At 45.2% G+C, this 14,333-nt stretch overlaps 1 protein-coding gene across 3 annotated transcripts in view; it reads left to right on the forward strand.

The window, feature by feature from the left end:
* Positions 1 to 437: 437 nt before the first annotated feature.
* The window catches only part of LOC140910580 (cytochrome P450 4V2-like), a 38,463-nt gene continuing 24,567 nt past the window's right edge, over positions 438 to 14,333 (forward strand). For 2 of the 3 annotated variants that reach the window (XM_073341867.1, XM_073341868.1), the window contains exons 1-3: positions 438 to 707; positions 8,051 to 8,163; positions 10,841 to 10,926. In XM_073341867.1, the coding sequence (XP_073197968.1) occupies positions 497 to 707; positions 8,051 to 8,163; positions 10,841 to 10,926 (410 nt within the window). In that variant the 5' untranslated portion in view covers positions 438 to 496. The remainder of the gene's footprint in view (positions 708 to 8,050; positions 8,164 to 10,840; positions 10,927 to 14,333) is intronic. The other variant, XM_073341869.1, reaches the window with a different exon arrangement.

Consider the following 14,333-nt stretch of genomic DNA (forward strand, 5'->3'; position numbering starts at 1 on the left):
GGGGGTGCTGGGTAGGACTGGTGGTGTGCAGGGCGCTGTGCATTTGTGGCAGGGTCTGCGGAGGGGGCACTGGGCGTAGCAGGTCTGAGGGGGCTCTGGCCATAGGAAATCAGGGAAGTGGGGGGCAGTCCGATGTTGGGCAAGGGTATGTGTGGCACCTGGAGCAAATTGTAAAGTGGGGGTGCTGAGAGCCATTGAACCAAACTGTAAACTCTGTATGTGATGGAAACCACTTTAAGCCAGGGGGTGCGGCAGCTCCCCCAGCACCTCTAGTTCCAACACCTATGCCTTCGCTGCTCTGCCCCCTCCTCAGGCAGCCTCTGGGGATCCCTCCTGCCCTCCCACTCCTTTGTTCCTGGGCCTCTCCCCCCACTGCAGCGGGCCACGCCCCTGGGCTCCACTTCCCTCGGCTGGAGCCCGCCTCCGGGTTCTACTCCCGGTGCAGCACCCCAGGACTGTGGCTCAGTGCGCGCCCAGCGGCCGGGTCGGGGCAGCGATGGGGGCTCTGCAGCTGCCCCAGGAGGGGGACCGGCTGCTCTACTGGGGGGCTGGAGCCGTCACTCTGCTCTTCACGCTGCTGGCAGCCTTCACGTGCCGCCTGCTGCCGGGTTACCTGGGGAAGTGGAAGGCGCTGAAGCCGATTCCGGGGCTCAGCCCCTGTTACCCGCTGCTGGGAAATGCTCTGCTCTTCGAGCGCAAAGGGGAAGGTAACGGCCGCCCAGACACGTAGCGGGGGGTGCCTGCAAACCCCTCTTCCCTCCTGGAGCTGCTGCCTGCGGCACCCTCTCTCCCGGGTGACCGCAATGCCCTGGGGATCAGCCCCGGCAACAGGGCGTACAGCGGTGTAGACATTAGTAAAGTGCTCGGGAAGTGGCTGGCGATTTCCAGGGGCTGTAGAAATAGGAGCTGATTTGCAGCCGTGGAGCTGGACTGGTCCCATCACTAAGTGGTGGTGGTGTTGGTGTTGTAGAATAACAGAGTAGGAGCGAGCTGGTCTTAGGTTAAAGGATTTTTTCCAAGCTGCAGACAAAAACAAAACAGTTCATTACTCAGCATCCTGCTGCATTTCTAGATCCAGGCAAAACAGACAGGCCGCATTACCGAGACTCTACTTCTACCAACCAAGCCTCCCCCAGAAACCTCTGACACCTCTTTATGGTTCAGCGTGTTGCTCCTGTTTATCCCTATTTCTAAGGAGCTTATTATTAGAATATGTAAATAAGCTCTTAACTGTGGACAAATGTTTTATTTTGATCTTTGTCAAGTTTTCCCTAATTTATTTGTTATTTTTTGTTTTGGGTGTTCAAGAAGTTAACTTTTTTCAGAGGCGACCTTTCCACACATTTAAGGTTTAAATATATATAATGGCCCATATCACCAGTACAAATTAAGATATACAGCAGAGATGGTTTGTCAAATGGACAGTCAGGTCAGTAAAACAATTAAAATGAGAGAGACCTGAAACATCTACTTTCTCGGTTTATATGCTTAAAAACAACTGCCTAGATACATGTCTTTGAATCTCTTGCAAAAACAAAGGAGTCATACTAAATTGTTGGATAATTACAAATTTAGTTGCTTCCCTCATAGGCATAAGAGTTGTTTGCAAACAAACAGAAGCTGGGAATGGGTGACGGGATGGATCGCTTGAGGATTACCTGTTCTGTTCATTCCCTCTGGGGCACCTGGCATTGGGCACTGTCAGAAGACAGGATACTGGGCTAGATGGACCTTTGGTCTGACCCAGTATGGCCGTTCTTATGTTAACTCTGGAACTGTATGCAGGGTTTACCTCAAAACTTGTACAGGCAGACGTGCAGTATCATGAGACCATTCATTACACTTGTGGGGTTTTCAAGACTAATCAGGCCTGGTGCTAGTTCCTTTTCTCCCATGAGCTTTTTTTCATACACCCACAATTATTATTATGTAATATTTTGTAGGGACCTGAAGGTACTGTGCCACTCTCTGCACAATGAGATTGTGAAAATATCAATATGCTTGTGATGTCTGTGAATTTTTTAGCTGTGCAAATATGCATTTTTGTTTGTGCAGTGTTCTATAGCTCTAATTGTTTAACAAAAGTGATCTTTCAGAGAAGTAATACTTGCTTTGTAACCTCTAGTGGAATCAAGAAAATAATTATTTAATTTCTTTCTTTTTTAAGGGTAATTTAATTTCTTTAACTTCGATGCAGGTGGGTGGTGGTCGTGATGTGGAAGACAATACTGTAGGCCAGATACTTGCACACACTTAGGATAGTGACTCTCCAAATGGACACACATGTGCATTGCCAGAACCAGGATTAATATAACTCCAAGTTCTGTGGGCCCCAAACTACTCCCATAAGAAGGCAGTCTTTCTTGCTGACTTGAATGGGAGTAGGATCTGAACCAGAGTGCGAGAAGTTTCCACAATGCAAATTGTTTTTGAAAGACTTTTCAAAAGTTTTCACAGGAGTACTGTAAGGTTTTGGGGATCACTCAGACCATAAGGGGTTCTATCACTGCCTGCATTGTAACTGTGGGTGCCTTAATGCTATGCTATTATGGCTCAGAGCCCTGACACCAGTAGCCAGCCTACGGCCATAAAGATTTCACTCTGGCTTCTGCCAGCCTAGTTACTCCTTGTAGGGTGACCTCAACAGCCCCTTCCAGTCTTGACTACCAGACACTTGGTCTTTTCCTCTCTGGTTTGTCAACTCCGAAGGAGTGAAACCTTCCCCCAGTGATCAGATCACTTTGGACACGCATTCTATATAGTTTGCACAGCAGAGACCTGCTTGCGGCAAAAAATAACAAAAGCTTTATTTAATAGCAAAATCACAGATTCAAAGATGACATAGTAAGGCAGAGCAAATGCATACAAGTTACACAGAAAATAAACATAAAGCTTCAACTTCAGCCTTTACACTTCTATATTAGACAAATTACCTTTTCTAGTACAAGTTACGTACTGTTTCTAAACACTTGCCCAGCATGCTTCTGTTGTAGATGGGATCCAGTGTTTCATGGACAGCATCCTACTTTGATGCTGCCTAGTTTCTGAATAGCCTTCCCTTCAAACCCCTTTCCTTTTAATAGGGTTTTCAGGGTTTTTTTCTTCTTCTTTTTCTCAGACTATGGTGATTCATGGTGCGGGAAATTCCCTCCTTTCTTAATTTCTCAAGACTGGGGTTTTCTTTTCAGTTTCAAGTTGTTTCAGTGTGTCCCCATTCATTTTAATGGCCCATCCGATGTCTCTTCCTGACTTGTAGGATGCGAAGTGTTTGGAGCCAGTCTCATCTTGTGGGGAAGGCAGCCCCTTTTTGCCTGGCTGATCACCTCCCTGTTGTGAGGTGGAGCTGAATGTTGTAGCACAAATTATGAACACATTTTATAGCTATACAAATCCACAAATTCATAACCACAATCTGTATACATATCTTATCATTAAGGCTACGATTTAATCATAGGTATTTTTAGTAAAAGTCATGGATAGGTCATGGGCAAGAAACAAAAAATCACAGCCTGTGACCTGTCCATGAGTTACACCATAAATACTCCTGATTTAATCCTATGGGACGAAGGGTTCCATGGGGGGGGGGGGGTGCCCACAGCACCAGCTATGGAAGGAGTGTGTGAGCCCCTGGCCCCAGATGCTGGGGGGAGGGAGCCTCGGGGGCCAGTGACTGCTCTGGCCCACCCGGGACCACTTCCAGGAGCCACCAAGCTGTGGCGGCTCCCACTGCCCTTGGGACTGCTGCTCAGGTGGTCTCCAGGGCCAGCTGCCCAGGGCCGCCAAAGCAATGGCTGGTGCGTACGGCCCCAGGGCTGGGACTGCTCCAGCAGCGTCCGGTGTGGCTGTCCCCAGGGCTGCCTGAGCCCTGGGGACAGCCACACTGGCTGCTGCAGAAGTCACAGAGGTCACAAGAAGTCACAGAGCGCTATTCATAATGACCACCAAATTCAGAATGTTACAAGCTTTCATAAAAGAGCTTACTTGACATGACAGTCTGTTTATACACAATGACATTCCATGCAGCCGGTTGATTCAGTTACTTACCCTGATTATCACAACTACTCTGTGTCAGTTTGAGGGTAACTGCACCTGTACTTCCCTCCCTCCCTACTCGGTCACCCACTATGGTCTGGTCCACTTCAGGAGTTCCCAGTTAGGTCTCAGGTCTGCAGCCATCACCTGTGTCTGGGCAGGGTCCCTTATCCCATTTCCTTCTGACTGGAGGTTTTAAGGCTATAGAGCTCCCTTCCTTACACTGATATCTTCAGCAAGCCAATGTGCATAAAGGCTAGTGCCTGTGCTTTGCTTTCTCTCCAAGGGCTATCAACAGTGTAAGGTAGGAAGCTACCTGGTTTTCTGTGAAAATGTAAAGGACCTAGAATCTGGTTGGGGAAGAACTGATGCTCACCTTGACTCAGTGTATGGGAATCAATACTCATTCCCCTTGCTGAAATTAGGTCAAATTTTAGGTCCTCATGCTTCAGTCTCTGAGGCTCAGAGAAAAGAATTTGGCTATGGGGGAGGTTTGAAGAATTTCCTTTGCCCTCCCCTGCCACCTTCCACTGTTAAAATAATGGTTAAGATTTGCTTTCCAGGGAGCCAGCCCTGCCTTCTTTCTCCATTTTGTCCAAAAACATGCTTCATGGAATATACCAAAGGGGGATGAGGAAACTTCACCCATCTTCAGGGCAGCCAAAAGGGCACCACACACATTCCCTAGGAGCCAGATGGGAGATGGGTGTGGGAGCACCAGGGTATCAAACTCACACCCAAAAATATTGGAATGACAAGGGTAAGAGAAGGTGATTGACAACCCTCTACAGGCCGAAAGAGAGATATTACACAGGACATTTGTCAAACGACTCTATATGAAATTTTGAATGATGTGTGCTCGATTGTTAGAATATTTATTATACGAATAGTTAAAATGTGAAATTATGAAAGGTAATGGAAGAAAATTCTCCATGAGTGCCCTTAGGATGTCGGTTGGAAACCCTAGGGACACCCATTTATTTCTAGGGGAGACATGACAGATAATGACAGGTTTCAGAGTAGCAGCTGTGTTAGTCTGTATCCGCAAAAAGAAAAGGAGTACTTGTGGCACGTTAGAGACTAACCAATTTATTTGAGCATAAGCTTTCATGAGCTACAGCTCACTTCATCGAATGCCACAAGTCCTCCTTTTCTTTATGACAGATAATGTAACCACATGTAGTATATTTGGGGGGATGAATTGTATTAAGTTTATGTATCACTGTGGGCCAGGAATCGTATGTATGATTGTATTCTACTCTACAAGGGAGGTTTACCATTGCTCCTTCAGAAACTAGATCAGAAGGAGGTGATTAAGGTGAAACACTGAGACTAAACAACTCTAAAGAGGTGCCACCCTCTGGAGTGGTTTTCATATACTGGTTTGCAGTTGGGTTTTCCAGAGATTAGGGTACAAAGAAAAGTCTTTTGGTATAAAAGGATGAACTTGAACTGACAAAGGACCTTTTTTCTGATACAGCAAACAGACTGCACCTTCTTTCCAAGGAGGGCCACCAACCCTTGCAGAAGGGTTGGAAAGACTCTGGCCTACTAGGGCCCCATAAGACTAATGCATGACCACTGGCAAGCTTCTGGCATGCATATAGGAACTTTATTTTTTTTTGTTTTCTCTATAATGCTTTTTCCTTAGGAATAAAAGTGCTTGCTTCGAAAGAGCTGTATGATAACTTGTACCTGCTGGGAATACATTGTTCATAGCCCTTGGAGAAAAAGGCACTGGCTGTTAGGCAGACTGGATTTCTTTGAACATCACAGTGTGAGGCAGGGAGCTGTGCAACCTTAAAGCCCCTGGTCAGAATGGAGTGGGCCACGGATCCCTACCCAGAGAGAGGTGACAGCGAAGGTCCTGAGACCTGACTGGGCGAGCTTGAAATTTACCACAAAGGGGGCGATACAGATGCAATTACCCTGAAACTGATACTTTGCACAGAGGGCTTTTTTGTACAGCCATTGCACTGTCAGGGAGCATACACCCTCTTTAACAGGAGTCATAGGACCTCAATTCCCTGGCTACACCCAGTAACATCCCTGTCTGATCCTGTGCAATCCAAAGTTGTAATTTAGTCTTGGCAACTATTTGTTTAAATTATGATAATATGAAAATATATTGTTTCTGATTTTATTTGACTGTGCACCACCCAGTATATTTTATAGATCAGGGTTGGGCTTGAAAACACCCACCACCTACTAGCTCAAGGACTATACCTACTCTGCAAGCTACAGTATAGTGGTACACTGAGCTGCAAACCCACCCTTGCTGGCTCCCATGATGATTCAGTATATCTCACTTCTTGGGTCTGAAGACACTGGTCTACTGTTGGCTGAACTCTGAGCCTCCAGCTAATGCTGCCACCACTGTACACAGCACGGCAATCTGTTAATATAAGGCCCCATGCCCAATCTATTAATGCTGGTCCCCACTCCTCAAATAAAACAATGCACGCCTGCCATGACAAACTGGTGCTGGACAACCCGCCTTCTAATAAATCAATGTTTGCTCGCCTCACAGTGACAGTCCTCTACTGGGGTGGCAGAGGGAGACCATGGTGCGTGCATATCTGCAGCTTGAAGCCCCTTTTCTGCCTCCTTCTCTTGTTGAGGTTTTGGCTGGACTATTCCACTCTTTTTAAAAATTTATTCACATCCTATTTGTGGCCCCCACAAAGTCTTGGGGTCTCCTCCTAGCCCCGACCAAAATGGCTATTTATCAGTTGAGGAGGAGGAGGAGGTTGGAATGGGAACATTCTTTGTGATTGTGACCATGGTGCCCATTTCTGATCACTTATTTGTTTACGTCTCTGGGCAGAGTTCCTCAGGATGGGGTCTATTAGCTCCAATTTGTCCACATCTTTCCTGAAATGTGGTGCCCAGAACTGGACACGATACTCCAGTTAAGGCCTAATCAGTGTGGAGTAGAGCAGAATAATTACTTTTTGTCTTGCTTATAGCACTTTTGCTAGTGCAGCCCAGAATGATTTTTTTCTTTACAGTGTTGACTCACATTTAGCTTGTGATCTACTATGACCCCTAGATCCCTTTCTGCAGTACTCTTTCCTAGGCAGTCATTTCCCATTTTGTATGTGTTCAACTGATTCTTCCTTCCTGAATCGAGTACTCTGCATTTGTCCTGATTGAATTTCATCCTATTTACTTCAGACCATTTCTCCAGTTTGTCAAGATTATTTTGAATTTGAATCCTATCCTCCAAAGCACTTGCAACCCCTCCCAGCTTGCTATCATCCACAAACTTTGTAAGTGTACTCTCTATGCGGTTATCTAAATCATTGATAAAGATATGGAACAGAACTGGACCCAGAACTATCCTTGCAGGACCTCACTTGATATGCTGTTCCAGCTTGACTATGAACCACTGATAACTACTCTCTAGGAACAGTTTTCTAACCAGTTAAGCACCCACCTTATAACTTCCCCCCATCCACAAGACTCGTTACTCTGAAAGAAAGCAGTTAAGTTGGTTTGACATGATTTGTTCTTGACAAATCCATGCTGACTGTTACTTATAACCTTCTTATCTTTTAGGTGTCTGCAAACTGATTGCTTAAATATTTGCTCCATTATCTTTCTGGATACTGAAAAGGATATATCCTTTCTGTTTAGATTAGGGTGACCAGACAGTGAAAAATTGGAACAGGGTGTGTGTGTGTGTGTGTGTGGGGGGGGGGGGGGGTAATAGGAGCCTATATAAGAAAAAGATCCAAAAATTGGGACTGTCCCTATAAAATCGGGACATCTGGGCACCCTAGTAGATTGCAAGCAGGGGAGGAGGGTGGCTCTTTCTTTGTGTCTGTAGAGTGCTTTTCAGATTAAGGCCATGATTTCTGTTTGGATCCCTAAGTGCTACGGTAATCAAAATAATAAATAAGTGCAAAACAAACCAGCTTTGTTACAGTAACAAATATAATGCTACAGTGAATTTATAATCAGTTAATCACAGAAGTCCTGGTTTGGGCCCATTCAAACAGATTTTCTTTTCCAGATTTCTTTAAACAAATGATGCAATACTATAATGATTTCAGGAATCAACCACTGTTAAAACTTTGGTTTGGACCATTGCCTTTTCTGTTTTTATATCATCCAGATACTGTTGAGGTGAGTATTCTGATCTCATTTTTAATAAATCTGTTTGTATAAGTCATGCAATTGTAGCACAAAACATGTCAGAAATTTTACATTCCCTCAGTGTAATTTATAAATCAGGAACGTCAAAATATTTGAACTGATGTAATTTCAAGGTTCAAGGGCAACAATTTGTGAACCAGTGCTAATAAAGTTTCAATATAAAGAGCAAATTGCCAAGGAAAATTTCAGTATAAAAATTTAAGAAATGACTGATTATTTTTTCAACTTTATTTGAAGTTTTTGCCATGAATGGGTCTCTCTTTCCCCTTTATTTCTATGTGCACTGTATGTGCCGCTGATGACAACTGAAGCTTACCTACACATCAGTGGACAACAGGACCCCTAAAATGTAAATTGCAATACTGATATAATCTTGTTTCATTTTTTTTTAAATTAAACCCTGTTTTCTCTTCACTTGAGTGAGCAAATATGGGCACATCCAGGGATTTAATTAATCATTATAGTTATTCCCTAATTTGAAATTTTAAGTTGCTTTATCTCCAGAATTTACAGAAAAGATTGAAAATAGCTGGCCATTCACTACTGACACCAGTCTTCAAAACTTCTTGATGGCCCTAGAGCCTAGGCTTCATGCTGGTCTCCCTGCTCCCTTTTACACAGGGGCATTATAACTCTAAGTGTAACCCACACACCTCGTGGGTGTAACCCACAAACCTCCCATCTAGTGGCACCGAGATCACTTAAAGAGAGAGATTTATTACTGGGGTCTGTCAGTGTTACAAGTGGGGGCTTGTCCAGGATTTCAACTGGGAAGTATCTGACATTTGGGATGCACTTCCTCAGCTAGGGGAAGTATGTAACCCACACACCTCCTGGGTGTGGTGCTCCATCCCATGTAGTGGCACCAAGACCACTTAAAGAGAGAGCTAAAATGAGTCTGCTCTACAGCCTTAGCTAAGAGTTGTATGGCTTTTAGCTCATGCAGTAGAAGCTCATACAGTAAGCTCCAAAGGTCTCAGATTTGATCCCACCTGCCGCCGAGCGGGGTCTGTCGGTGTTACATAGGCACGTAGGGGAGCACAGGGACTGCATGCCAGATGCTCCTCCCAGGAGTATGTTGCATGAGCTAAAGGGATGACACAAATCACTCCCTGTCAGTCCAACTGTGACACAATACCCTTGGTGTTCTCACTGCAGGGGTGTGAGTACCAATCCCCTTTACTATGGCAGCGTGCAAATAGTGCAGTCTAGCCCTGAATGGTTTGTAGTCTGCTCGGAGATAAATGCAGAAATTCTTGTTCTGTGCCTTTACATTGATTGAAAATACTTCTGTGATTCTCGACTAAGTGAGAGGAAATGTTTATCCAAGTTTTGGACTGTGGAAAACCTTGAACTTCACTTTGCATGATCAACATAACAGGTTCTGAATGCAGATACTGTGTTAAGGATCCACTAGTTTTCAGACATTAGTGTAGTGCTATCATCTTCATGGTACAGTTTTTCTTATTAGCAAGTGATATATGGGTGAGATAAATGTTATAGCATTTATTTAATAAAGTGCAAAGAATACAAAGAAATCTCTCTACAGGACTTGATATTGGACAGTCTATCTCAGCGGTTCTCAACAGGGGGTCTGTGAACCCTTTCAAGAGGGCTGTGCTGCCCCATGGCTAAAACCCAGAGTCAGAGCCTCAGCACATCCCGCAGGTCTGAAGCCAGGACCTGAGGGGTTGAAGCCTTGATCCCCAGTGCCCCCTACGGGGCTGAAGCCAGGAGCAGCGGGGCTGAATCCCAGAGCTCCATGCCCTGGTGCTCCCCATGGGGCAGAAGCCCTGAGCCTCTGGGTAGAGTTGGGAGGCAAAGGGGTGTTGCCCCTCCCTCTCCCCCCCCCCCCCCCCCGAAACTACACTGCAAGAGCAGGGCAGTCCTGGGGCAGCTTCACCCCCGCCACACACCTCCTTCTGTCCTTGTCGCCTGGCCAGGTCGGAGGCGGGAAGCCGGAGCTGGGCAATAGGGGACAGCTGCTGCTCTGGCTGGTGCCATGAAGCAGGCAGCTGCGGTGTTCCCTCATTGCCTGCTGGTGGTGGTGCAGGGGTTGAAGCTCCTTTGCTCCCAGCCCGCTTTGCTCTCAGGGAACAGAGACTGTAGGGGAGCCCTCCTCGCACACAACCCCTAGCTACCCCCCTGACTGCACCCTGAGCTACTCCCCTGCCTGCACTAGAAGCCACTCTTGCAATTTTGCAGTTACATTAATGACAATCCAGCCAAAAAACGGGACTAACATTTCATTCCTCTGACCTTTTAACTGATATTACAATATATGTTCACGTCCAATTTTTTAAATTTTGTACTATAATAATCATTTCAAAATGAAAAACTGAAATATTACTCTCCAAAATGTCAAAACAAGACATTGTCAGAACTTGTTTAATACATTTTCCCCTCCAGAATAATATTTCAATGAAATCCACATGATTTTCTGAAGCATTTCAATTGTGATGGAACTGCAGTTTTGAACAGAAAATGGTTCTGTCAAAGTTTTCAGACTAGCTTTATTGACTGAGTCATGTGTGTCATAGTTTTGGCCATACCTTGCAAATGTCCTCTTGCAAAATAGAATGAGTAAACAATTTTACTAACTTCATCTAACGAGAGATTTCCCCTCCATCTTTTCTTCTTTTGGTAGGTTATTCTAAGCAGTTCAAAGCACATGGAAAAATCCTATCTATACAAATTTCTGCAACCATGGCTTGGCACAGGACTTCTAACAAGGTATAGTAATATACAAATAGAGTCATGTCCCTTTAAAGTTATGCAAAGTTGAATTTTAAGTTATAATGTATATGGACTGCCTTAAAACTATAATGTTACATTTTATTTGCAAATAGGCAGAATAACTCAGTTATGATATAAATATTTGAATAAAAAGTACAGATGCCCAAAGAGCCATGTGTGGCCTGTAGTGTTCTAAAATGGGGTCTCTCTGCCACTATCAAGAGCCTAGAAAAAAACCACAGTTCTTGAAAAGGTCATGTGATGTGAAGAATGTGAATGCTACGTTAGAGCAAATGATGTAGCAAGACCTCACTCAAATGCACAGAGCTCGAGTTTTCATAATTTTGATAGAAAAAACTTTCAGTTCTTCAACAAAAGAATATCAGCCAATTATAATCTAGGAAAATCAATTAGTATCCCCACACAAATGACACACATACTCTTAGTGATTTAGCTCCCAGCTGTGCTCAGACTCACCTTCATGAACTTCAATGGGAGCCATGTGCCTCTAAGAGCAGAACTCAGCTCTGTTTGCACCCCTCAGGAAGGGGCTGCTGGGCCAAACCCGAGCAGTGCTGCACCCCCATGATTGGGTCGCAATGCCACTTACTGACATTTTATTTTTATTAGTTGTCTGTTTTGCTGCTAAATGTAAGCTAAAAAAGTGAATATGTAGACACCATGCTAAGTTCAAGTGAGAGTAATTCAGTGGTGCATACCATGCAAAGAACTTCTAGGGGCACACCTGCTGGTTACTGCCTTAGATTAAAGGATTCATATTTAAAACTGATGCAGCTGAACTAACCTTCCTAGCTATAACGCTCAAGATCTATGACACTGAAAACCCCTAGAAAGCCTCTCAACAATTTTTTTTATATTTTATCAGAGGTAATTCATGCCCAGAATGAGTGTGGACTATACCCCTTGTTTACTGCTAATTGATCATAAGAGATTGTCCTATCTACATGTGCAATCTAAGGGGTAATACATACTACCTCCTGGAAAGTGCTGTTTCATAAATTGGCTCATCGTCTTATGATCATGAGCCAAATTCCCTTATTTCCATTGAAGTCAGTGGGGTCCAAGTCAACACTGTATATGGTATAATTTCTCAATATGGTTACATACATGAACAATATTAATCAGCAAAAACTCCCACAGTATTTGAAAGTAAATGTTTGTAAGTGGCATTGTTAACTGACTGTATTTTGGTAGAGATCAACTGTCATTTCAAAACAAAAAACATCAAAATATTTCATTCTGAGAGTGTCAAAACGGAACATTTCAGAACTGCAGAAAGGTCAGAACTTTCCCCCCCAGTTTTATTTTGAAACAAAACTCTGGTGAAATCCACCCAGTTTTGCAAATTGTTTCAATTTTGACAGAACTGCAGATTCTGACAGAATATGGTTTTGTCAAAACTTCTTGATTTAGGACCCTTTAGCAGAATCCTGGTTGCTTGGAAATGAGCTCTTTGCCACAGGATAAGAGCTCTTTTCCCCGTCCAGAGGTTCTCTGAGAGCTCATTACCCACCTTGCTGATGGCCGCTCTGATCCTCCAGTGGTCCATCTCTTCCTGTGATTTGACCCTCTGGCCAGGTCACAATTTAAGACCACCCCTTCCCAGGTAACAAAGTCCTACAGATAAACCCAATGCCCTCATAACAAGGCCTTCAGCTCCACCCCTGGGCCCTGTTATCCTCACACCTTTCTCTCAGGGCTCTGTAATCCTTGTCTCCTTCTCTGGCTTCATGTCCATTATCTTTGGCCTCAGCAGAGGACACAGACATGGCGGGGTGGGGGAGTGTGGGGGAGCTGATTTAAACGCATGCCTGCTGTGATGGCTTCCTTGTTCTGGCAGCAAACAAGAAATCGAAACTGAAGTGAGGCTCAGCACTGGGAAGGACAAGTGCAGAGCACCCAAATATTTAAAGGAACAGGACATCGCAATGCCACCTTCTGCAGTGCCTGATAGGGGAACCCAGGCCCTCCCACTACAGTAGGGTTCCATCCCAGGGATCCTATAATCAGTCACCAAGGTCTGCTCCTTCAGACTACTTGCTTCCGTTTCCTTGGGCTTCTTGTAACTATGACTGTTCTTAGGCCTTCTCCCAGCTAACCTTTCTCCCTTTTTTACCACTGGAGCCTGCTCCACTCCCAGTGGTTGCTTCATCTCTCTTGGCTGCTTGCCAGCCTTCTCCACTGATGCAAAGGTCTCAGGGCTAACTTTCCCACCGCCTGGTTTCCCCCTCACAATCTCTGTATTCCCAGAGAGTGACTGCAGACTCTCTCCCAGCAGTCCCCTTCTGCTTTAAACGTCTTTCTTTATAGTAACCACCCACTCCTCCCTATCTGGGCTTCTTTATCAATTATGCTTGGCCCAATCTCCAGGTTGGATGGTTGGCCTCTCAGGCCCAGGTTAATCCTTTCCGGGTCTGTGTAGGGTACATACCCCATCACACTTCCCAAGTGTCACTAGAGGAATTGTGGGTGCAAATGAAGCTCTTCTATGAGAGCACTCCCCCACCTGCACTTTTCACCAACAGACAGAGTGAAGAGCTCTTTGCTCTCTGGAGTTTCTGTCCATAGGGCTTAGATTAGGAAGAGTGTGGCTTGATCAAAATGTTGCTGGGACATGGAACAGTCTATCAAAGGGAACACATTAAGGTGAAAGCATTTAAGGCTGATATTTCTGAGAGCTCATACCCATTTGCCTCATTGTTTCTTTGTGTTCCCCCATCTATCTGTCTCCATTGATTCTCTCTTGTCTTATGTGTAGATTGTAAGATCCTTGGGGCAGGGACCATCTTTTTGTTCTGCCTTTGGACAGTACCTAGAACAATGATCTATAACTAGGGCTCCTTGGCACTATGAAAATATTGCTAGTAATAATAATAATTAATAGTCAGAGGACAGTGGCTCTGGAACACTTTTTTAAGCATGGGGGTGCTGATAGCCAGCTCTCTTACCCCTGTCTGCCTCCTCCCCACAGAGCTAGGGCTGGGAGCAGGGCCGTGTCTCTGAGAGGTGGGGACCCAGACAGGAGTAAAGGGGCCAATGCTGGGCCCACAGCTGGGGGCGGATGCGGGGCCAGCAGCAGAGGAGCCCTGGGCATGGAGCCGGGAGCCTGCATGTGGGGCTGGCAGCCAGACCCCGCGTGGGGGGCCAGAAGCGAAGCCCCGGGTGTGGGGCTGGAACCCCGCATGCGGGGATGGAAGCAGAGCTCTGCATAAAACCTGGGGGTGCTGCAGCACCCCCTGCATCTCTAGTTCCCGTGCATATGTCAGAGGGTCCATTTCTTTTGATCCTATCAGGTGACCGTACAGACACTTAACAGACACTATATATTCCTCAACAAATGTACAGCTTCAGTGCATATACATAATAATAATCACGTATCTCTT

The sequence above is a fragment of the Lepidochelys kempii genome, chromosome 4 (assembly GCF_965140265.1).
Source record: "Lepidochelys kempii isolate rLepKem1 chromosome 4, rLepKem1.hap2, whole genome shotgun sequence".
NCBI lineage: Eukaryota > Metazoa > Chordata > Testudines > Cheloniidae > Lepidochelys > Lepidochelys kempii.